This window comes from Danio rerio, chromosome 7 (assembly GCF_049306965.1).
Source record: "Danio rerio strain Tuebingen ecotype United States chromosome 7, GRCz12tu, whole genome shotgun sequence".
In the NCBI taxonomy this organism is placed as follows: Eukaryota; Metazoa; Chordata; class Actinopteri; order Cypriniformes; family Danionidae; genus Danio; species Danio rerio.
Window position 1 is genome coordinate 30,614,000 of NC_133182.1, and position 24,798 is coordinate 30,638,797.

Sequence of the window (24,798 nt, forward strand, 5' to 3'; positions counted from 1 at the left end):
ACCCTAAAACTCATCTTCATCAGCTCTAAGTAGGATCAAAGAGATTGTTTGGCAAAGACCCTACAACACACTCTCCCTCTCACTTTTTCTCTCACTAAATTCCTGTAGTCATGAACTAATTACTCGGTGTCAGCGCCTTATCTGAGAAGGAGTTTTGTTTTTGAAAGAGTGGGCGGTCCAAATCTGGGCCCTCCTATATTTAATATCACACACACAGAAGAGGCAAAAGGCCACGTTTTAACACCTCCATGCCAAAGTCGCACATCTCCGCATAATCTGCTGCATTCATGCTGAGCCACAGAGCCTTATTCTGTGCGTCTATGTATACGTGTGTACATCTAAATGTCAACAGTGAGATCACAGCACATCCACAAGCAGTGCTTTCATTAGCCAGGCCGGGAAAAAAAAGAGGCAGTGGAAAAAGCAGTGCTGTCTTGGACATAACAGAAGCTGCTTTACCACAGCACTGCAGTTGTGTATCAGATCCAGAGTAATGTTGACCTAACAGTGCTGACGTGGGACCAGTGTCCCTCCTGCTTGCCTGCTGACTGACCACTATTCATCAGCGCTCTTCACAGCACAACTTGCTCTGATGTTACATCTTAATCAAAGTAAGCAAGGATGTTCAACATGCTGTAGTAGCAAGGTTTTGTTAGCTGTTGCTGGTGTATATCGTTCTTAATATTATGCTGTACATTTAAGCTTTAAATATTTACCTTAAAATCACATATTGTGGAACATTCATTCATTTTCATTCGGCTTATTCTCTATTTCAAAGGTCACCAGAGCGAAATGAACCACCAACTATTCCAGCATATGTTTTATGCAGTGGATGTGCTTGCAGCTGCAACCCAGTACTGGGAAACACCCATACACACTCATTCTCTCACACACACACTCATACACTACGGTCAATTTAGGAATTCAGTTCACCAAGAGAAAACCCACACAAACATGATGAGAACATGCAAACGGCACAGAAAAATGCCAACTGGCCCAGCCAGGACTCGAACCAGTGACCTTCTTCGAGAGGCGACAGTGCTAAACACTGAGTCACCATGGTTCCATTATTATGGAACAGTCCAAAATATATATAGAAACTTTAGCAATGATTAATTATTTATACAGTACTTTTTATACGGGTTTTCACCTTTATTGATAGGGCAGTGGAGATTTACAGACAGGAAAGTATGAGGAGCAGAGAGAGGGGAAGGATCGGCAGGATCAAGCCAGGAATCAAACTCAGGTTGCTGCAAGCACCTGGGTGCTATATGTCGACACACTAACCACTAGGCTATAGGCGCCGACCTCATTTTACATGATTAAAGTGGTGCATTGCATACTTAAATTTACTTCTATTGATGTCCAAATCATTTTAAAGCATAATAACCACATTACAGGGTTAGTTCACCCAATAATGAAAACCCTGAGACCTTCGTCCCATCATCAAACTCAAATTAAGATATTTTAAATGAAATTCGAGAGCTGATGAAAGTAACAAAGTTCAGAAAAGGAACCAAAAATATTGTCAAAATGCAGACAGTAACTCAGCTGTAATCATACGAAGCTCCAATAATGGTTTTGTGCACAAAAAATCTGTCTTTGTCAGATCAAGGCACATTAAATGTTTTTGCTTTCCTTTTCTGGACTTCAAACCTCTCAGGATCATTGTTGTGTGTGGAGGATGAGAGAGCTCATGGATTTCATTTAAAACCTAATTTGTGTTTCGAAGATGAACAAATGTCTCAGGGAATAGGAATGACATAAGGGTGAGTAATTAACAGACATTTTGATAACATTTTAGTTTAGGTCACAATTCACGCTATATTAGCTTATTACTAGAGGGCAGACCAAATCTGTGGACATTTTTTGCTATTTCTACGGAGAATTTTTAGCAAAATCTGCAGATTTATGCAGAATGATTTTAGGAGTATCATAAATAAAAAAATTTAATATATGAAATAAAAATAAAATATGTTTACAATACAAATCAAATTAGATCCACATATTTGGTAAACAAAGTAAGTATCTCATATAATATCTCTACTAAAAGATAGAAACTATAACTTTAAAAACTGTATTGTAAATAAATCATATGAACATTTTTCATATGTTTTATTTTATCACAATAATATTAGTGAAATGAATTTAAAACAATGATGGGCCAAAAATCTTTGTAAATCTGCAGATTTCTGTGTGCGCAGATTCCATGTGGGCCTACTTATTACCTGCCTATAATTAAGCTATTAACTGTACATTAGTCGTTATAAAGTATAATCTTATTCTGCATCCCTAATCGTACCCAAAACCTAAACCCAACATCTACCTTACTAACTATTAATAAACAGCTAATTAGTCATTTATTAAGCTGGGAGTGTTAGTTAATGGTTTGTTATTACTGTGAACTGTGACCTAAACAAAGGTATTACCGACATTTCCAATTTTTGGGTAAACTACCTCTTTAGATTTGTCAACCGTTAAATGTATTTCCTCCATTTGATTAATTATTCCAAAACTTAATAAGACTGTAGGGCTGTTATCAGTCAGATAAAGTAATTATCAACAAAAATCTTTCCACTCCATAACAAATGGAAGTGGCGCAGTTTAATAAAGTTCAAATGTAGCATGAATGCATGTATATTTACAGCTGCAAAATGTTTTGTGCGTCACTATTTTTTAAATATACAGTGCTTCTAGAAAATGATCAAACCCCTTTGAAATAGTTACTTCATTTGTCCTAAGTCTGAAATCAAATCGTATTTCACATACCTTTTCCAGCCTTTGAAATGTTTTTGTAGCCTTCTCCTAACCTGTGCCTTTCTACAACTGTATCCCGAAGGTCTTTTGAAAGCAGGGTGTAATGTGAGTAAAGGTATAGATTTTCACAAGGTATGACGATTTTCTACAGGCACTGTATAAATATAAATAATCTGGTAAAATGCTATAAAATATCCTGTCACTAAATGTTGACATTTTTAGATTTAGATTTTTAGATTAAAACTTTCAAACTAGTCAAGTCTTACCGACTCAGGGGCTTTGATGAAGATTTTGGTATGTCCGAGCTGATACTGGTCTTGGTCCATGTTTACTGAGCGTAGGAGGTGCAGCACACCCTGCTTCTCATCGCCACGCCACGTCGGCCATGACTCCTTCGTTAAAATGGCGTACCTGATGCACAGAGAGAAGACAATTTTATCATTTGATGAACAAAATCTTAAATATTTGAATACATGTAAATTTTTTTCAATTATATAGAAGTACAAAATGTTCTGTTGATAGTGTAAAATCATTAGGGCAGAGAATGTGTCTGTGTATGTGTGGTTGTATATGTGTAAAATATTGACTTTAAAACCAACAAGGCATATAATATTGATACAATAAAGAGTATTTCAGGCTTTTACTTCTGTAAAAAGTTAATAGCCCCGCGAAACCTGAAGTAACTGGAGGAATTAGACTCTTAAATAAACTCAAATGACGCATGTCCACTTCACAATGAGATAACACAGAAGAAACGGTCCAACGTTTGGCTCATAATCGAAGAGGAACCAAAATTTATAGTACTAATATTGCCATAACACACACTTCTAACTTTAAAACCTCTCTTCCTTTTTCTTCTGAAGTGGAAATGTGGTGTCTTCCCAGAAGATTATGACACCAGTTGTGACTAAAATAAAAAATCACTTGTTCAATGATATTGCATGAAGAGCAATCAACTTTGATAATGATTTCGAAACGGTCTTTACCTGTTCAAGAACTTGCGAAAGATTCTTCTGTAAGCATACCCTGCACGTCGTACTCTTATATTCTCCTTCAGACCCAAATACTCCACCTGGTGCTTCACTCTGGAGGGAAAGATGGAGAGGAAGGAAAAAAGGAAGGAAGGTTATTTACGACAAATTCAAAAACCCCCTTTACAGAAATTCTTCTCAGCCTGTTACAATTTCATAGACAAATAAGGCATTACTTGAGGTTTCCTCATTAGGCTTTCCAAAACAAAAAAGAAAAAAACACTTAATAATGCAAATCTCATGAATACACTTCCTGAGAATGAAGTGTGAGCGCTAATTATACTGGCCGCCTTGAACAATGCTCACAAATCCTCATAACAGGAAGACCGTTACAGGCTGAACAATGTGTTGTACCGGATCAGAACATTTCATTCCACATTACTTCCAAAAACACTCTGGCAAAAGAGGAGAAAGGCAGGAAAAGTAAACAAAAAAGGTGAAAGAAACAACCATACTGAGAAATAAAATCAAGACATTGCTAGGTTATTTTTTTGGAGTAAAATGAAAACTTTTGCTCAGAAAGGATGCATCAATATTGCTTTTAGAAATTCTGTTGTGATTTTCCCCAAAACGATTCCTACTTCTAAAAAGAAGCTAATATGTGAAAACTACTTGGTAAAGATGTTTCTCACTCAAACTATTGATTTCATTTAACTCTAACATGAATATTATGATCACTTTAACAAATTGAAACACTTTAAAAGACTTTCTGTGCAATATTTTCCAGTATATCACTGTATTACCCAAGATTTGTAAGTGTTGTGGAGTCCCTTCATGATTTTGCAGGAACATTTTTATATTAGCAGCCTAGGAATTATGTTATTTCCTTCAATTATTGCATTTTGCTGTGAAAATACATCAAAATCTTGGTTGTGTACTTGAGCTGAACTGAATGTGATCCTAAATGAAGAATGAAACTTTTTCCATGATTCCGGTCTCTCACCTGCTCTCCTCCCAGTCTTTGGGCTTCTTGGTCTCGTTGGGTTTGATACAGCGGATGTAGTGAGGCGTACACTTCATCAAGGTGCTCACTAGATCGTTGGCTTGTTTCTGTCAAAAAATAAAGCAATTAATTACAACAAGAAAATTAAACACAAACAGAAGCCTAGTAGAAACATTGGAAAAAGCTAGCTCATATATACACTCATCCATAGACACTGCTCTCAAAAAATGTAAAAAAAAGTTGTTAAAAGAAGTAAACAAAGAGATTATAAACTGCACTGTAATTAAACATTTAAGTTTACTTAATTAAATTGCATAAACTCATTGCCTTAAATAAATTAAGTAGTTTTGATTTAATAGTTTTTTCTTACTAATATATTACAAATATTCCTTGCCTCACATATAGTCACATTTACTTAGACCATTAAAGTTTTGTTGGCTTAACTTGATCTGTAACCTAAGTAGAGTTTTACAATTTTTATTTTTACTGACACCTCTTTAAATCTCACATTAAATCATATCTGCCTTCTTTAATCTTGTGCAAAAATACACAATAACACTTAATTTGACACAAAGCATGCTGGAAACTAAAAATCTGAATGGTTAAGTGAGCTCAATCACAAGTTCATGTAACACGTTTCTATTAAGTACAATGAACTTTCATAAAAAATTTAAGCCAAATGAACTCACTTCATTTAATGAATTGTTTTGCTCGATTTTACAGTGTGGAATGTGTGTCCTACTTGTGATTTGATAAACCAAAATGCATCATAACAGCAGGTGTAAAACTGGGTCAGAGAGTACCTGCAATTTGGTTCAAAGAACCTTAAATTGAACTCACCTTAATTTTACTCCCTGCAGTAGTTGGTCTGCCTTTTTTCTCAGCATTGAGGTTTTCTGGGAACAGGGCACGGATGAAAGCTCTGATGATGAGAATCAAAGCAGACAGGATTGATTCGGTGTTGGCAGACAGTGAAAGGAATATACAGCAGGAGAAACACAGACTGTAACAGACAGGAATGTTTTGAATCAAGTCTCTCAGCTAGAGACCAGGGTCACTTACATTTCTGCGAGAGTTCATCGACACCTGTATAGGGTTTGAGTTTGACTCACTGTCTATTCTATTTACTGAGCTTGATCATATATTAGTATTGTATATGTGTTAATACTGGTTTGCTTGCAGTATCTATATGCTATTTTAATATTCATTGAACAAATATCAGTGTACGTGTGTGGAACTGAAAATGAAGAAGTGTGTTTTTGGGCAGATTTCGAAGGTGTTAGTTTGGTTATAGAACTGTGCAATATAATCGTTTTACCAAGGAATCACAATGAATATGGGAATGTTTTTGTATGTCTGCCAGAAACAAAAGTCTTGAGCATTATGTTTCAGTTTTGTGTTCTAAATAAAAATAAGAAAGAAAAAATAATGTGAATGCTTCTATTAAACTGAGGTTTTAATTTAATGTAATTTTACTTTATTTTATTGTTGTTTTAATATAGCATTGGAGTAAAAAATGGTAATTTTTTTATTTTAAAATTAAAAAGTGTGCCCTGTATATCAAATCGAACACAACCACCTCTAGGTGGTTACATAGCAAATTAACATAGACATCTAATTTATGTGATGTGACATTAACAGGACTTTTCTTGGTAGAATAAACAAGCTAAATCAGTTTAGATGTTTCCAGAAGTCACAGTATATCTTCTGAAATGTTCTGTGTATTTCTACCTAAATTTCAAAGTGCCGTTATAGATACATTGGTTCAGTTTTGGCGTTTATAATAAATTTTTATACTGAATTTCTGTTTTTTTCTTCTATTGTTCCTAGTACTGTTAAATTTGTCTGTGAATATGAGAGAATAAATGTATATTTGTAATGCCTTGAGATGTGCAGCCTATTTTACTTTCTTATGCTGTTCAACTATTTGTTATTATCATCTATTTTACTTTTGATAATCAAGACAAGGAACACCAACCAATACTGTGGTTATTAAATTAATAATTTGTCATGTTATAATCAAATAACTATGCTCTGAATGTAACTAAAATTAAAGGCAAGTGAAGATTCACACCTCTTCCATAACAAAAAAAAAACATCCACTCTTTTTTATGGGCACAATGAACAAGCTAAAACCATTTGGGAGTACTGAATTGTCCAGAAGTTTTCAGAAGTCAGTTTATCACTTAAAATGTTCTGTGTACTTCTACTTAAATTTCAAAGTGCCGTTATATATAAATCCTTTTGTTTAGGTCTGACTTTATAGTTTGTTCAGATTTTTCTTTTTGTGAAGTACAGGGGAAAAAAATACATATTTATAATGACTGAAAACATGAAAATTTTATTTAGGGCTACCAGCAGCCTATTTTACACCCATGCTTATGTTTTACACCAATGGATATTTGATTTTATTTTATTTTTCACCAACAAATAGACTTTTTGTCAGGTACAACTGTCCAAAATACATGAAAAAAAGTATCTTTGTGACATACTATGGAGGACTTAAATGGCGATATTAAGCTTATTTTTTATGTTAAATTTGCATTTTTCCAAATATGAATCTAAAAAGCTCAGCATGGTTTGTTTTTAAAGCTCTTTATAGGGTTAAAGGTCAGGGGGTGGAGCTGTGCAGAAGGAAAGGAAACCCGGCTTCATCACAGAATTAACCAAAAAAAATCTCTTTCTTCCAAGACCTTCTGGCTGGTGTAAAGGAAGTGTATGTCTGCATATATGCATGACAGCACGTGTCTGAACGCCGTCTGAAAGTGGACCCCCACAATGCTTCACAAAGGGTCTGCAGGAGGAGACGGTTTGCACAGATGGCTTCTGGGGCCAAAAAGAGGCACACAAGAGCGACAGGCACGCTCTACAGCAGTACTCCCTTGAGAGATAAAGTGGCCTTTTGGACTCAACGAAACAATGGTAATCTCCAGCACACTTCTATTGTGGTCCCTGCGCCTTCAGCTGGCTTTTTTGTATTCATGCTCTGCATATATTAAGTTCAAGTTCTCTTAGTGACAGAGCTGTTCCAGGCAGCTGCTGAACGATCAGAGGACAGTCAGACACTTACATTTCACTGCTCTGCATCAGCTCGATCAGGTCAGTGAACAGCACATCTCTGTTCCTCTCACAGAAACCCTCTGCATCATAAGACACCTGGAGAGACAAATAACAGAGCATTAAAACAGTTGTGCGCCCTGGATATTGTATGATACGTTGTCCTCATTTGTAAGTCGCTTTGGATAAAAGCGTCTGCTAATTGACTAAATGTAAATGTAAATGATACACATATTAATTAAATTTAACATAGTGAGGGTTTGTTTTTAAGGGTTACTTCAACCAAAACTAAAAATTCTGTTCTTAATTACTCATCTTAATGTTGTTCTGACGCCCTGAGACCTTTGCATATCTTTGGAAAATAAATAAAGATATTGCAGATGATATCAGAGGGCTGATATCCTCCATAGACAACAATGGTTCTGAGACGTTCGAAGTGCAGAGAAATTCTAAATAAGTTAGTTTTTTGTTTTCTGGACTTTAGACATCTCATGATCGCTGCTGTGAATAGAGGATGAGAGAGCTCTCAGATTGAATACAAAATATCCTAATTTGTGTTTCGTAGGGGCGACGTGGTGGTGCAGTGGGCAGCACAATCGCCTCACAGCAAGAAGGTTTGCATGTTCTCCCCGTGTTTGCTTGGGTTTGCTTCGAGTGCTCCGGTTTCCCCCACAGTCCAAAGACATGCGGTACAGGTAAATTGGGTAATCTAAATTGGCCATAGTGTATGTGTGTGAATGAGTGTGTATGGAGTGTGCTGGATAAGTTAGCGGTTCATTCCACTGTGGTGACCCCAGATTAATAAAGGGACTAAGCTGAATAGAAAATGAATGTGTTTTGAATGTGCACAAAGGTCTCAGGGGCTTGGAACGTCATCAGAGTGAATAATTAATAACTAATATTAATAATTATCATATAATTAAGTCTTATTTATTCCAAATATTTGAACCGTATAATATCACTTTTTCACAACAATTAATACAACAAATAATAATAATAATAAAAATACAATACAAAAATACACTTTTAAATATTGAATATAATTATTTTTCTTTTTTTTGTTGTTTTTTTATAATGTGAGAATTTTCTTTCAGAATCAGAAATGAATTTAGCGTAGCATTTAACCATTAATACTTTGTTTCTTCCCATTAAGGACTGCCGATACAGTAAATAACTGTAACTGGGCATCTGAATAGTAAAATATTAACATGCTTCATTGTTATTTCCCGCCTTTATTGTGAAACAGACCATTTGAAAATTCATGGTATGTTAAGCAATATTCATATTCCAGTCAATTATATCCTTCTGATGCACTTACTGGTGATTTAACAATTACAGTAACATAAAATATATAAGATGATGGGAGCAAACAGTACATTCTTGGTGGTTTAATAAATTTGTGTGGTAGTTTAATAAACTTGTATATACTGTATCAATCCAGATGAACTGCTTCTAGAAGATACAGATGTTTTTTCATTTTATTTTCTGTATTTCTTTGTCTGTTAAACATGCTTATTATAAATCTAATGGTGCAGGATGTGGACGTCCCCCCTTACTCCCCCTAAGATCACGCCTCATTGAGTATGGGGTATGTGGATGGTTCCACACATACTAAACTACCTCAAGGCAACAGAGTAAACGAGCGGCTAAGATAAAGTCATGGAAGGAGAGAAGCAGGGAGTGACAGTGAAATGTAGATGCAGAAAAGACAACATTAAAAGACTGCAGAAAAGTGGGAGGGGTGGATGAACACATGTTTGAGGTACAGTATAAATACCTTTCCGGCATAATGGTGGATGATGAAGCCTTGATTCCAGCTGTTAAAGTGCTCATGGTTGTTGATCTGCATTCGGAGCTTCTGCAGCATCGTCTGATCTGCACCTTCACCCTTCGCATGCATAGTAGCGCAGACATCGTCTAATATACTCATAATGCCTGGAGGATTCTGGGAAAAAAAAACAAATGTAAGAATCAAATTGTCAAATGTATTCATTCTAATAGTAATTACATACATAATATATATATTTATAATTTTTTTATTCTAAATAATATTATAATTTATTATAAATTATTATAAATAACAATGAAAATAATCTATATAATGGCTTAGCCTGCAAAATTATATATCATTATTTATGCAGGCTAAGCCATTATATATATTTTTTTTTTCATTATTATTTATTAAAACTATATTTTTATTATCGTTGGTTCTATCTTCCTTTTAATTTGACATTTTTGTTATGGTTTCATTTTGGTTCAAACTTATTTTTAAAATATTTATTATAATTTAATCATTTACTCTTATTTCATTTATTCATTCATTATTTTTAACAATCTTTTACATTCTGTAGTCCTATGTAGTCCTCAAATATATGTATGAAAGTTGATATACAAACAAAATCTACAAGTAGTAAAGTAGTACATTACATATTAGGGGCTTAGATTCTATATAAAGAATATATAATCTGAAACTCAATCCAAACCCCAGAAGTAAATCACCATATATTAACCTTTAGTGTTCTGACATACACTAGGAAAACAGCTTGTCACTCTGATCAGCATTAGGTTTAAGCAATGACACAGAGAAGCACTTTCTCACACGCTATCACACCGACATGGATGGTTAAGGTCTCTCTGGTTATAAATTTCATGGCTCTTTGTGTCTGGTCTCTCGGTGAGTGCAGTAAATTGAATTTGGAGGCATATCAAGCATTTTCAGGCCATTAGACAAGCAGTCATGGGAAGAGAAAGGAGGCTTGTGTGGATATGGGTCTGAAATTCTTTGTTTGTTAATGTCAGTTTTATTGACTTAACTGCACTTGGCAAGGACGGAGCAAATCTAACTTTTGAAATCGATGGATGTTTGATAGACAAAGCAAGAAAGAACTTACTATTTTACTCTCAATGAGGTCACAGACGATCTTATTGTTGAAGTACTCTATTTGAGTCCATCTGATTCCTTCCTGTACATACTCATCCTGAAGAGAGCAAACAGATAACAGAAAAAAATGTAAAGTAATGAGAATGACAATATACTGGGTGGAACAGAAGAATATATCACTAGAACTGGGTTAAAAGTGTGACTTAAGGGGGCCTTAAGTTAATCTTTTGACTTGTACACTGTTAAAATGCTACAGTAAAAATCTGTAACCTGGTTAATAGTGAGCTTCCTCACAAATCTTTCATTTAAATGAATATTTTCTATAGGATGCTTATAAAGATATACATTAGCTCAGTACTGAAGCCAAATCTGGAGCTTATTTAACAAAACAACAAACAAAAATGGTTCAAAAATTAGTAGCCCAAAATTATGTTGTGGAAAAATATTAAATAACATTTTCAAAAATAGCAGAAATCAAGAGAAACTAAAAATATATACAAGTTTGTAGAAATGTTGTAATTTTTGCAATATTTTGCACAAATTTAAATGCATCATCTTTCCATTTCTTAAGAAGTTAGGTGACTAAAATATTATTTAAATAAATATATCTGTTTAATAAATCTGTTTTGTTCAAAAGCACCAATATATATTACCCATACTCACTGAGAAATACAAATATTCATTTTCAGAATGGGGTGTACTCAAATATGCTCAGCACTGTATCTGGTGAATAACCATGAATTTATTTCCCTGCATGACACTGTTTTTGTTGACATTTCTATGATTTTTTTTGGTTTTCCAATCAGTTATGAAATTTAGAGTTCAAATTTTCATGAATAATGTTTATTGTATTACTTTTATTTTATGTATGTTTAGTGGTTTTGTGACATATTTGTGTCTGCTTGTGGGAAATGTTGTTTGTGAGGAGCACTGGTTCATCATATGATCTTCTTATCACCTTATGGTTGTTTTTGGCCGTATATAAACATATACAAAAAATACTGTGTAGATATGTTAGTATTTCAAAACATTGGTGTACTAACACTATAAATTCAAGTTCAAAGTTATTCATTTATAAAGCACATTTACAACAGCCACAAGACTGACCAAAGCCCTGAACATGATATAAAGAGACAGATTATAAAAACATAAAAATAAACCAAGAGAAACGACTGAATATATTTAAAATTACTTTTAAAATAATATAAAAAGGCCAAGTTAAATAGGTACGTTTTTAGGAGTGATTTAAAAATAGATAGTGATGGAGCCATTCTAATCTCAAGGGGGCAAAGTGTTCCTTATCCGCAGACTCGCCACAGAGAAAGCTCATAAATGATAATAAATAATAAATGAATGTAATATGATAGATTATCTTCAAATTTTGAAATTTATTTGACATTTTCAACTGTATTTTTATTGGTAAAAGTCTGGCAACCACAGCTAAGTTTGTTTTATTGTACATTTTAGGTTTACCCAGGGGTTAAATTAGGTTTACCCAGGAGTGTATTTAAAATAGATTTTTCTTTTATAAAGATGCTCTAATGACACAAGACGATGTGCAAAGCCAAAATGTGGAAAGTCACAGTCACTGCAACATTAGAAAAGAGTGGATACATTTTTTATTTTAATAAAGCTCTAGGTCATGCTAGGAAGAACTTAATCTTTTGCTCAATTCATTTTACTGCAGATTCATTTACAAACAAGTCACAATTCAACATTTTGTGCCATGTTGTGAAGACATTAATTATATAATGCCTTTTGGGTGAACTTCAGAGCACAGTACATAAATATAAAAGACCCCTTCATGTCCCCTTTAGAACAAAAATGCTATTTTGCTGATGAAAACCCCAACAAAAATAAAGTAAAATGTCACCTGCTCAGCTTTCAGAGTCAGTTCAATGAAAATCTGCTGCAGTTTTTCATTCACAAAGTTGATGCAGAACTGTTCAAATCCATTTTTCTAAAAAGCAAGTTAAAACACACATTAAAACACAGATTGATGAACTGAAAACACCATCAGTAGTCGAATGGAAACAAATAAAACGTAAATATCACAAACAACAGATTTCAAATAAAGCCAGCAATAGCAAATACTCAGTTCCTGTTTAAGATTTCAGCATTTTTGTGGTTAACTGGAAAGGGAATAGGGCAGGATCAAATTAAAAGGGTTGAAAGCCCTGTTATCCAGCTTTATCCTTTTACTGCAGACGACACAGGTAGTTATCTTAAAGGTCTAAATACCAGATGCTAAACCAAGAGATTATAAGATTAGTCAAGTTCATTAATCTGTTATCTGTTTACAAAAACAGAAGGGAACCATTCCAGACAATTAAAAATCCTCTCATCTCATTAGGTAGACATCCTAAGAGCTGCTTTGAAGTAATCGTTTAATTAATGACTAGTAAATAAAAGCCTCACCTGAAAAATCTCAAAGCCGTAGATATCCAATACTCCGATGTTCAGCTCCTGGTGTTCCTTAACCATGGCTTTGTTAATGGACTAAAGAAAACAGGAGCCTGTTAGGTGTTTATTTCTTCCATAGTATCTGTTTTTGTAAGAGTGATGTATGTGAATATGGTTTTGTACCTCTACCAGGTAGTCAAAAACACGAGAGTGTAGAGCTTTGGAGAGAGCATCACGTGTGAAGCATGCTTGTTCCACATTCAGAGTAACGTCTATGGACTCAGACTTGCCTCCCCATTTGCCGTCCATCTTTCGGCTGGTGAGTTTTTCTTTTAGACGTTCCTGATCGATGCCCAATAGGAAGGCAGGAAAGGCCAGAACTGAAAGTGAAAAGAATCAGATTGATGATTTTCACTCAAAATGCCAAACAAGTGTTTCTAAATGTGTAAAATACAGTACACTACTGTTAAAAAGTTTGAGTTCTGGATATGATGTAAATATACACTAAACAAAATCGATAAAATGTAAGATTAAATAACTTTTCCTTAGTAAGACATTTAAGAAATATTTTACTACAAGAGGTACAGTAGAAACATGGTATGATAGAATAGAAAAAGGTTTACAGTATTGCTTACAGTGAACAACATATCCATGAAACACACAAGAGCATTCTGATCAAAAAAACAACAGCAAAAAGCCCAGATAAAAAGGGGGAGATCTAAAAAAAAAACACACAACATTACAGTTTCTAATCTCTGCAATCTTAAGCCACATGTTTTCATCAACATCACTCCTCAATGTCCTCCTTTTACTGTATAAGTGTACATTTAATAGAAAATAAATAAAAAATAGCCCCTGCCACTAGTCTAGGCCAGACTGGCATCAGCTGTGGTTGGCCCAATTTACCCAACATAAATCAGCTGCGTGTCAATTATTTAATTGTTTGTTTATTATCATTTATTTTATCAGTTATATTTTTAATATTGATAGTATTTTGAACTGATATCATTGCAGAAACAGAGGTTTTTATACTGTATATAAGGTTTGAAATATTGTTTTTGCTATCGTGGGATGTTGTTTGTTAACATTTGTAAATACTACAAAAACAATCCAGCATTTTGTTGGGAGGTATAGCTTGTCTGGTAAAAAGACATTGTGGTAAGCATTGTGGAAATGTTTTCACTGACTGGATATTGGGTGAAAATGGCATAGCCACAAAAGACTGATGCTGTGCTAATTTTGTTAAGTGTTTGTGACAACTGGTTGGACAAGCGCTAGTTAACGACTGAACAAAACAGTAATAGACAATTAAAATCCAGAATTAAATTCATAAACTTGAACTGTACTAAAGTAAACAAACCATTCCATGCTTACTAACATTAAGATCAAGTAAAGCTGTAAATGTATATTGCACATTGCGTTGTTACCAACATTTATTTAGAAAGAAATAATAAGAATCTTGCCAACTTAAAACTTTTAAGCATGAACAAATCTTAAATATGAACATATTATTTAGTGGTATATTTTTGAGGAAAATACCTTTAGCGAGACAAAGGAGTATACAACTATAGAATTTTACTGAACATGCTAGCAGACAAATGCTATGGTCCAGTGTTTCTTAACCACGTTTGTGGAGGACCACCTACACTACATTTTTTGGATGTCTCCTTTCTCTCCTATTACAGGTCTTTCAGTCTCTGCTAATGAGCTGATGATCTGAATCAGGTGTGGTTGTTTACAGAGACATGGAAAATGTGCAGAGCACATGTGCAAACACTACTAAAGTTCATAGAAACACCCAAATACAGTACACTGGAATATTCAAAATTATAAATATACAATATACAAGATTGACCTTAAGAAGTCAGTAAGACACTTATGTTACCTTTTTGAGTCGTGCACAGAATGAACTTTTGCGGTTTCTCAATACATGATCAAAAATCTGGGTTCAGTATGATATAATTCAGTGTTTCTCAACCACGGTCCTGGAGGACCACCAGCTGTGCACATTTTCTATGTGTCCTTAACCAAACACACCTGTTTCAGATCATCAGCTCATTAGTGCAGACTAAAACACCTGTAATGGGTGTGACAGACAAATGAGATCCAAAACATGCAGTGTTGGTGGTCCTCTAGGAACATGGTTGAGAATCACTGATTTAATTTATACACTTTTATATTATGTATTTTTACAACTGCTTCTAAACATACACTACTATTTAAAAGTCTTTTAGTGTCACACAATCCTTCAGAAATAATTGTCTTAAACTGATTTGGAATGGGTGACGCAGTGGCGCATTAGGTAGTGCTGTCACCTCATAGCAAGAACGTCGCTGGTTTGAGCCTCGGCTGGGTCAGTTGGCGTTTCTGTGTGGAGTTTGCATGTTCTCCCCTGCGCTCGCATGGGTTTCCTCTGGGTGCTCCTGTTTCCCCCACTGTCCAAAGACATGTGGTACAGGTGAATTAGGTAGGCTAAATTGTCTGTAGTGTATGAGTGTGAGTGAGTGTATGTGGATGTTTCCCAGAGATGGGTTGCAGCTGGAAGGGCATCCGCTGCGTAAAAACATGCTAGATAAGTTGGCGGTTAATTTCGCTCTGGCGAACCCGGATTAATAAAGGTACTAAGCCGAAAAGAAAATGATTAAATAAAATGAGTAAATAAATGATTTGGAATGTTTTATAATCATTGCTTTATGATTATCTCTTAAAAAGTTACACTGTCTGAATAGAAATATTAAAGTTAGTACTATATTTTAACCCATGAATAACTCCCTTTTCTTTCTAAATAAATGTTTAAGCTTCATAATTGAATGTTTAATTGGCTAATTAACATAATGCAAAATTTAATATCATTTCTCTTTTCAAAAAACAAAAAGGTGGACAAAAAGAGGTTTAAAGGAGTAGATCACACATATGACTCCAGGATTTCTTTGGACACAAACACAATAGATCTCCTCTATAGGTACAAGTAAGACATTAGTCACTGACAGCTCAATGTCTCACTGCTTTTCAGAGCAGCACTGCCTCATCCCTGACTCACAACCTTAAAAAGGAAACAGCCCTCATTCAGTGCTGATAGGGATGCAGAACGTCATCCAGCTTAATTGTGCCTCATTATTCATATGTGCGGGTGGAGACTCCCAAAACAACACCACCATAAAAAGACATAGGAGTGACTCTCAAAACTCTCCTTATATGATGTCACTTAGAGGCCTCCGTGAAAATCTGGATCTGCAGTAAACGATGTTATCTATAGATTTTATTTCCCTGGACGCATGAGCTCGCCACATACGGTTTTGTCATAAGCAGAGCAGTTGTGTGCCGCGTGTGGTTTTTACATTGGCAAGCCAACACTAAATGTGTGAAAGTCGCTGGCGGCAGACAGGAAGAGGGGTTGGGAAGGGGCAGAGCAGGAAAGGCACAGATTAGCTTCGTCTGCTCCTAGCACAGCATGGCTATATGCCATAGCAAACAGCTTCTGTCATTCAAGTGCATTGCTCCACCTGAGAGATTTGAGATACTTGGAGAGAACGCGGACGAGAGAGGAAACAGAGGGGTGGGCTGGAAGTTCAGAGTTTTACTGGGTAATTTTAGGGTGTGATGTAATATGCAGATGCCAGGCACATAAGCAGAGCTCTGTTTTCTAGCGTAATATGGTGTGGCAAGACAGTTTGGCATGAGTTAACGAAATGAAAGAATCTACAGCAGCACGTGGTTCAAATGAGGACACCATTATTAGGGGAAAGACTACTGAAAAATCAAACTCCAACAAAAGTACAATAACTTGACAAAAATGTAGCACTTTTAGAGTAAAATGATTGAAGTATAATTAAAAAGTTACCTTAAAATAATCAAGAGTATTGAGCAGTATTTTGCTGTAAAAACTATTCAACCTGTACCCTGCCAATTAAAAAAAATGTGGTTACATCAGTGCCATTTTCTTTTAAGGGTGTCTCTAAGTGAAGTTTATTCATAAACTGATTTCGAGAGGATCACGTGATTATGATTGAACACGGCTGGTTCTGCATTAGCATGTATGATCCACCAATCAGGCCAGTCCTAACCCACTATACAGAGCCAGGGTTTCTCACCACAGCCATCTTCGATTTGAAGAATCCCCCCTTCCACCCCTACCTTTCCCTCCATAGGACAGCACGGTGGCCCAGTGATTAGCACTGTTGCCTCACAGCAAGAACGTCACCGGTTCTAGTCCTTTTACAGGCCGGTGGTTGTTTCTGTGTGAAGTTTGCATGTTCTTCCCTAGCTCGCGTAGGTTTTCCCGGGGTCCTCCGGTTTCCTCCCACATTCCAAAAACATGCACTTCAAGTGAATTGATCAATCTAAATTTTGCACTGCAGTCAATCTCTCATCCTCTCTCTTCAAAGCATTCAATTTTTAGTCATCAGCTCTTATCAAGTTGGATGTTGTCAAGATCTACCTGAGCTTAAGGCTCCCCTCTCACCCTGCAAATGGGAGAATGCCCAGGGCTCAAGGACCTTTTGAACTCAGGGCTCTCTCCCGGGACAGCATGCCAAACTTGCTTATAATCAATCATCAGCTAAGTGTGAACTCTTGAAATGTAAGATAAATATGATTGGACTGCGTTATTTTGTGTTTCTGTGTTTGATTTGTTCTAGGATGGGGGCGTGCCTTCAGTGCACTTGATACTGGCCAGCGCCCTTATTTAAACCCCGTCAGAGAGTTGGTCAGGGCCGCTGTTCATTCACTTAGAAGTTGACCAGAGCTGCGCTCCAATTTGGGCATTATGTTTTGTTTCGCATTCATACACTATCACTGACAAACACTTACCGCATCCATTGATTTGCTTTTCACACTGATTGAACATACAGTTGAAGTCAGAATTATTAGCCCCCTGTTTTTTCCCCAATTTCTGTTTAACGGCGAAAAGATGTTCTTAACATATTTCTATACATAATAGTTTTAATAACTCATCGCTAATAACTGATTTATTTCATCTTTGCCATGATGACAGTAAATAATATTTAACTATATATATTTAAAAGACACTTCTATACAGCTTAAAGTGAAATTTAAAGGCTTAACTAAGTTAATTAGGTTAACTAGGCAGGTTAGGGTAATTAGGCAAGTTATTGTATGATGATGGTTTGCTCTGTAGACTATCAGAAAAAAATATAGCTTAAGGGGGCTAATAATTTTGTCCTTTAAATGTCTTTAAAAAAATTAAAAACTGCTTTTATTCTAGCCAAAATAAAATAAGACTTTCTCCAGAAGAAAAAATTTTATCAAGACATACTGTGAAAATTTCATCGCTCTGTTAAACATCATTTGGGAAATATTCAAAAAAGAAAAAAAAAATTAAAAGGGGGGCTAATAATTCTGACTTCAACTGTACTGATACTAATGTTTTGATTATATTATTCTCGATTGTGTTAAAATAAATATTCTTTTTGATTATATTTTGTCATCTCCCTCACTATGTTACATCCCTGAGCCAGGTGTGACAAATATTTGCCATTCATGGAGTATTATTTTAAAATGTGAGAAGAAATTGCATTAATGTAATCATGCACATATAATAAGCCAACAGAAATCAAGTTTCTTTACATGTGGCGTGAAATCGGTGTAACTTATTGGGCAAAAGTCTAGCTGTGACGATATGTTAATGCTTAGCTTGTACACTTTGAATCCTGACTAACAAGCTATGAGTTTCCAACAGTTTCCACCACAAACCAGGCTTGTGAAAACACCATAAAAGACATGCAGTTTGTGCATGTATATGAAGACGTAACAGTCTGTAGTCCATTTATTGATCGTTTAAGGCAATTTGGTGATTTCAGTCATCTTCACATTAATGACATGCAGTCTAAACAGTCTCTCGGTCATTTTGTAATATGATGTGTATTTATATAGTGCATTTATCATGTATGGTCATACACCCAAAGAGCTTCACAATCATGAGAGGGGGGGGTCTCTCCACACCACCACCAGTGAGCAGCATCCACTTGGATGATGCCATTGCAGCCACAGTCACCACACACTAGCTATAGGTGTGGAGCAGCAGTGATAGAGCGAAATCTGTGAATGGGGATGATTGGGAGGCCATAATGGGTATGGAAGCAAATTGTACCCCTACTCCTTACGAGAGGTGCCATGGGATTTTTAATGACCACAGAGAGTCAGGATCTCAGTTTAATGTCTCATCCGAAAGACGACTACCACTGACAGTATAGTGCCCCCCTCACTATACTGGGGCATTAGGACTCAACCAGACCACAGGTTGAGCGCCCCCTGCTGACCTCACTCACACCTCTTCCTACAGCAACCTAGTTTTCCCATAGGGTCTCCCATCCAGGTACTAATCAGGCTCAGCCCGAGCTGCAATTATTTTGTGCCTTCTTAGACATTTTCAATGTTTCCACATGGTACATATTTGTATAGCAACCATGTCTGGAGGTCGCTCAGTCTGATGTGCTGACTTTACTATGCTCGATTTGATTGAAATCACTGGACTGATTTTTCTACTTAGCCAATCAACATAGACAAGTAAACATAAAAGTAATGATACAGCAATAAAACACACTCAAGTAAAAGTATACATTTTTAAAAACTGCTTAGTGAAGTACAATACCTGAGAAAAACTACTTAATCACATTAATTTGAGTATATGTAATTCCTCATTTCCTCAAAAGGAAATATGCAAAATTGAGACTGTGTACTTACACTCGTCATTCTCTACAGCAGCATAATTCCCAGCTTCCCTGAAGTTGATGTTCCCAAGATGAAGAATTCCTGCCACAATCTGCAGCACCATGGTGCGGTCAATCCCTGAGATACCAATCACGTCCATGGCATGCTGGGGTCAGACAGAGAGACACACAGAAGAAAAAGAGGGAAGTTACAATAACAGTGTCGGCCAATATGGAAAACAGTTCACATATTTGAACAGGCAAACTCTATTGAACTATATTGGATTTACTATATAGGTTTTCCAGTGCGCTCCATGCAAATATCAAGTTGCCTAATCATACTCACCAAGGTTTCTTGGAAATCATGCTTGTCGTTGATATCGTCCACTTTGTAGGAACCGGACTGGTTGAGGTAAGTGTAGTAATCCAGGCTGGTAATGCCCAGACTGCTTTTCTGGTCTCCACTGGCTCCCTCTATTAGCTGTGAAGAGGAATGTAGGTTATAACACATTCACAAAAAGTTCTTGGGTGAATTTGGGTGAGTTTTAGACCATAAAAAATGGTCAATGATTAATATATAATTAAAATGAATAAATAAATCCAGAGTTGCATTTGTAAATGTAGTTATTGCACAGTGAACTAACATGAACAACCAATTTTAAGTTTTTAGATTAAGTCAAGCTGTAAATTAATATATTTACTCATTCATTCATTTTCTTTTCGGCTTAGTCCCTTTATTAATCTGGGGTCACCACAGCGAAATGAACCGCCTAAATTAATATAGCTCATTGTAAATTATTTCACGTTAACAGATGAAACCTTTTTTGTAAAGCATTGCAAAAATTATTTTAAAGACATAATAAAATCTTACCAGCAAGTACAAAAAGTCCTAGATCTGAGAATAATATTTAATGGTGTATATTTTGGAAAATTAGCCTTAGCATAACAAAGGAGTCTGGAATTTTATTCCAAACCCACTTAAAATGTAATTTCCACCACTGTTATTTTCAGAAATCCATTAGACACAAAATTTAAGACATAGAGGAAATGTCTCAAACACACTGTGGTGGAAATTTATGCGAGGAATAAAAAAAAAATCAATAGAATTCTCCTGGATATGTTAGCAGACAAATTAAATAAACTCGCAAGAGTGTGAAGAGTGCTTTAAGTGTGTTTATTTTCTAAAAGTCCAAAGGGCCAAAAGTGTGCGTAGCTGATGAAACACCAAAATACAAAAAGTCCCAAAGGAAAACGGTCGTTTAAATTGTGAAGAAGGAACAGTGAGGAGAAGGCCTCGTTAAGAAGCCAGACATACTCTCGCTTTCCAAAAAACTCAAGTGGTAAACTCAGAACAACGTGACCTGCTTTTCAGAGCCAAATGGCTCCATCTTTTATTTCCTGGCCTTTACTGCGGTTATTCATTCAATTTTTCCTCGTATTATACGACTGACGGTCACAGTGACATCTTCAGTGGGAAGGAGCCCACCTCCTGTCCTCATTCTCACCTGATAAAAGATGTGGAAGCTTCTCTCTCCAGGATTCCGCATCACCACTCGTGATTTTTCCAAAAGGAAGTTGGAAATTTTCCCACCATCTGGCTCGCCGCCGGAACTGAACTGAATCTCAAAGTATTTCCCCTGTCAGCGAAGATGAATGTTAAAAAAGGCACAGACGAGCTGTTCTGCAGGTGGGTGTGCATACCCAGAACCCCCCCAAAAAAGAGGAAATGGGTGCTTTAACAAATACAAACACTCTTCACTATCATTTATGATGCTCTTTCTGTTCACTTATGCTTACAGCAGCTGTCTGAAATTACCAGACATGCCCAGATGCAGAAGGAAAATAGTTTACTCAAGAATGAAAATGTGCTGTTAATTTACTTATGCTCAGGCATCCCAAAGAGGGACTACTGTCACAAGAACATATTAGTGAAGCTGAAACTAGTTCTTGGTTATCTTATTGACACAAGACAATACGAAAAAACATATACAGGCAAAAAAGATTACAGGTGTGGTCTCTGATGATACGTTGAGGTCTATGAAGAAATGATTTGAGTGACTTGGAGGTCAGCAAACACAAGTATTATGCTTGTTTTACGTGTGCACTGTTTTCTTTTTCATTCTCAAAGTCATATTAGGTGTTCATTATGATTTTGCAAATCACAAAGGACCACGGTTTCAGTTAAAAACATTGCTTATCCTCTACTGAAGATAAAAAAGTCACATATATTTTGGATGGTTTGAGGGTGAGTAATTTAACAGCCAATTTTCTCAATGTTTATCGAAAAGCTACCAAACACTCCACTAACTAATCCATTTGCATCACTGCTAATCCATTATTTTTGCAACTTAACCACCAATCCCAGAAGAACAAAAACAAGACTGGCATGTCTGTGCATAATGTTGCAGAACTGCAAGTAAATGTGGCATGCAGCATATTGTAATGGCAGTTTTGCCCTGTGAGTATTTTTAAGCTGCCAAATTTAGGTCAAAACCTTACAATGCCAACCTATTCATCAAATGTTCTTATTGCATTGACAAAGCAACGTTTCTTTCATTTAGTATAAAAAAAGATAGTTCACACCAAATAATGAAAATTCTGTGATCATTTCACCCTTGGCTTTTTTCAAAACAGTTTTTTTTTCTTCTGTTGAATGCAAAACAAGATATTTTGAAGAATGATGAAAACCTGTAACCACTGACATCTATACTGGAAAAAAAAATACTATAGACGTCAATGATTACAGGTTTCCAACTTCCTTCAATATATCTGGCATTCCTCCAAAACTGCCATTAAAAGGAGGCATGGCACCCAACCCCGCCCCTAAACCCAACTGCCTTCATACTGAAAAAAATCATACTAATATTGTACAAAGGAGATTGTAACAATTTATACAAAGGAGCCACTAAATCAAAAAGTTACGAATTGCAGTGAGATTGTGTTGCACAATATGGGCACTTGAAAAATCTTGAAAAAAGTCACACTGTGGATGCGAACAAATTAGTGTCAAGGGCTTGTTGTCATTTGCAGCTCGCTACAAATAAAAATTCTGTCATCATTTACTCACCATTCATTTGTAAAAACCAGTTTGAGTTTTTTTGTTCAGTTGAACACGCATGAAGATATTTTGACAAAAGTTGGAAACCTGTAATCGTCTATAACCATCATACGATAAAGTATTTTTTTGTCCTAGTATGAAGGTCAATGGTTACAGGTTTTCAACATTCTTCAAAATGTCTTCTTTTGCATTCAGCAGAAAAAAAAGACTATTTTGAAACAATTCGAGGGTGAGTAAATGATGACAGAATTATCATTCTTTGGTGTACTATCCCTTTACTATGGATGATTCATTCATTCATTCATTCATTCATTCATTCATTTTCTTTTCAGCTTAGTCCCTTTAACATTGATGATAAACCCTTTTTTGGTTTTAGTGCAACTTGTGCCCAACACATCACAAGACATCTGCCGTCTGCTTTCTTCAAATGAAATAATAATAAATATAAAATAACGGGAGGATGACTAATGCTTACAAATCGACTGGAGTTGTTGTTTCTCACTGTCTTAGCATTCCCAAAGGCCTCGAGAAGTGGATTAGACTGAAGAATGATGTCTTTGACATGCTGTGTGGAAATAAACAAACAAGAGAGAGATGTAATGTTACATTGACATTTGGCATAACAAGCACAGAAACAATGTGGATCTGAAATGGACGAGATCAGTAGATAAAATCCTGCCTGTAGGGTGAACTAATGTAACACTGGTCATCTCAATGTCAAAATGGGTGACCTAATTTACCCTGAAGACATATCAATGTCAGTACACATGCATATTTCACACATAATTTACACAGCACAGTCTACTTAGAGCCATCTCGGTCAGCAAAGCAGCCAAGAGACAGACAGACACATGCGGCAGTTCTGGGATATCCCAAAACCATCACTTTTTATGACATAAGATTTGTGGAGTAATATCACAAATATAAAAGAAAGGTTGCATAATTTTATTTTAGCTTTGTTTCAGTAGGTAATATAACTGTCTGTGCATGTAAATTACTAAGGTGGTTTGTAGTTAAGCAACAGAGTTATGAACATGTAAATGATCATGATACAGCATGATCTTAGATGGAAATGTAACTATTTTACCTTTTGTCAGATTAGTGGCTAATTCATACAAATTCAGTCAAACGAAAATGAATGATTTTTGTAAGGAGGCGTGGCATCAAACCCCGCCCTTAAACCCAACGCGTCATTTGAGGATTACCAAATCATACTAAATTGTATGAATGAGATTTACGAATTCATACGAATTAGCCACTAAATCAAAAAGTTACAAATTGACGTTAGATTGCACAATATAAGCACTTTAAAGAAATCTTGAAAAAGTCACATTGCTAATGCAAACAAATTAGTGTCAAGGGCTTGTTTGCATTTGCAACACCAGGAAAAGCACACATGGATAATTTGCATATGGGGACAGAAAGGCTACAGACTCCTGTGCAGACCACACAAGTAAATAACAAAAAGAAAAAAGGAAACAAACAAAAAAAAAATTTAACATGTACAATGAGGCACCATGACACAGCAAAGCAAACACAGCAAAGCAGAGATGCTTTCTGTTGCACTATAATACTCCTCTTTTTTTAGTATGCCAACTTTCATAGCTGTCAAAACACGACTCCATAGTTTCATTACGAAATCATTACAGTACATTACAATACAATTCATTACAGTATATTTAAAACATGCAAAATCATTCCACACATATTATTTGCCCAAAATTAGTAATTAAATGTCTGCATAAGTAATTAATTTAATTAGAGATTACATTTCCAAAATGTACAATGTCCCTGGATTTGTTATTTCAATGGATTTTAATGTCTTCTCAAAAATGTGTTGGTAATATACAGTGACACACAATGAGTTGCATTACCACTTCAAAGTTTTAAAATGATACTTTGCATAAATCATAATTTTTCTTTAATTTTGCAAATATATCTTAAAGTGTAAATAACTCTTCTCAAATATTAGAAGTTCCCAAATATTAAAATATAAAACA

General features: G+C 35.6%; 1 protein-coding gene across 3 annotated transcripts in view; it reads right to left on the minus strand.

Annotated features, from left to right (window-relative positions):
- myo1ea (myosin IEa) overlaps nt 1-24,798 on the minus strand; it is an 88,916-nt gene that overhangs the window by 16,872 nt on the left and 47,246 nt on the right. For all 3 annotated transcript variants that reach the window (XM_677757.11, XM_005168927.6, XM_005168926.6), the window contains exons 6-19: nt 23,274-23,363; nt 21,246-21,377; nt 20,087-20,221; nt 19,775-19,907; nt 13,256-13,452; nt 13,088-13,168; nt 12,543-12,629; nt 10,680-10,766; nt 9,566-9,733; nt 7,802-7,887; nt 5,572-5,653; nt 4,732-4,838; nt 3,744-3,842; nt 3,024-3,168 (exon numbers count right to left, since the gene is read on the minus strand). In XM_677757.11, the coding sequence (XP_682849.5) occupies nt 3,024-3,168; nt 3,744-3,842; nt 4,732-4,838; nt 5,572-5,653; nt 7,802-7,887; nt 9,566-9,733; nt 10,680-10,766; nt 12,543-12,629; nt 13,088-13,168; nt 13,256-13,452; nt 19,775-19,907; nt 20,087-20,221; nt 21,246-21,377; nt 23,274-23,363 (1,629 nt within the window). The remainder of the gene's footprint in view (nt 1-3,023; nt 3,169-3,743; nt 3,843-4,731; nt 4,839-5,571; nt 5,654-7,801; nt 7,888-9,565; nt 9,734-10,679; nt 10,767-12,542; nt 12,630-13,087; nt 13,169-13,255; nt 13,453-19,774; nt 19,908-20,086; nt 20,222-21,245; nt 21,378-23,273; nt 23,364-24,798) is intronic.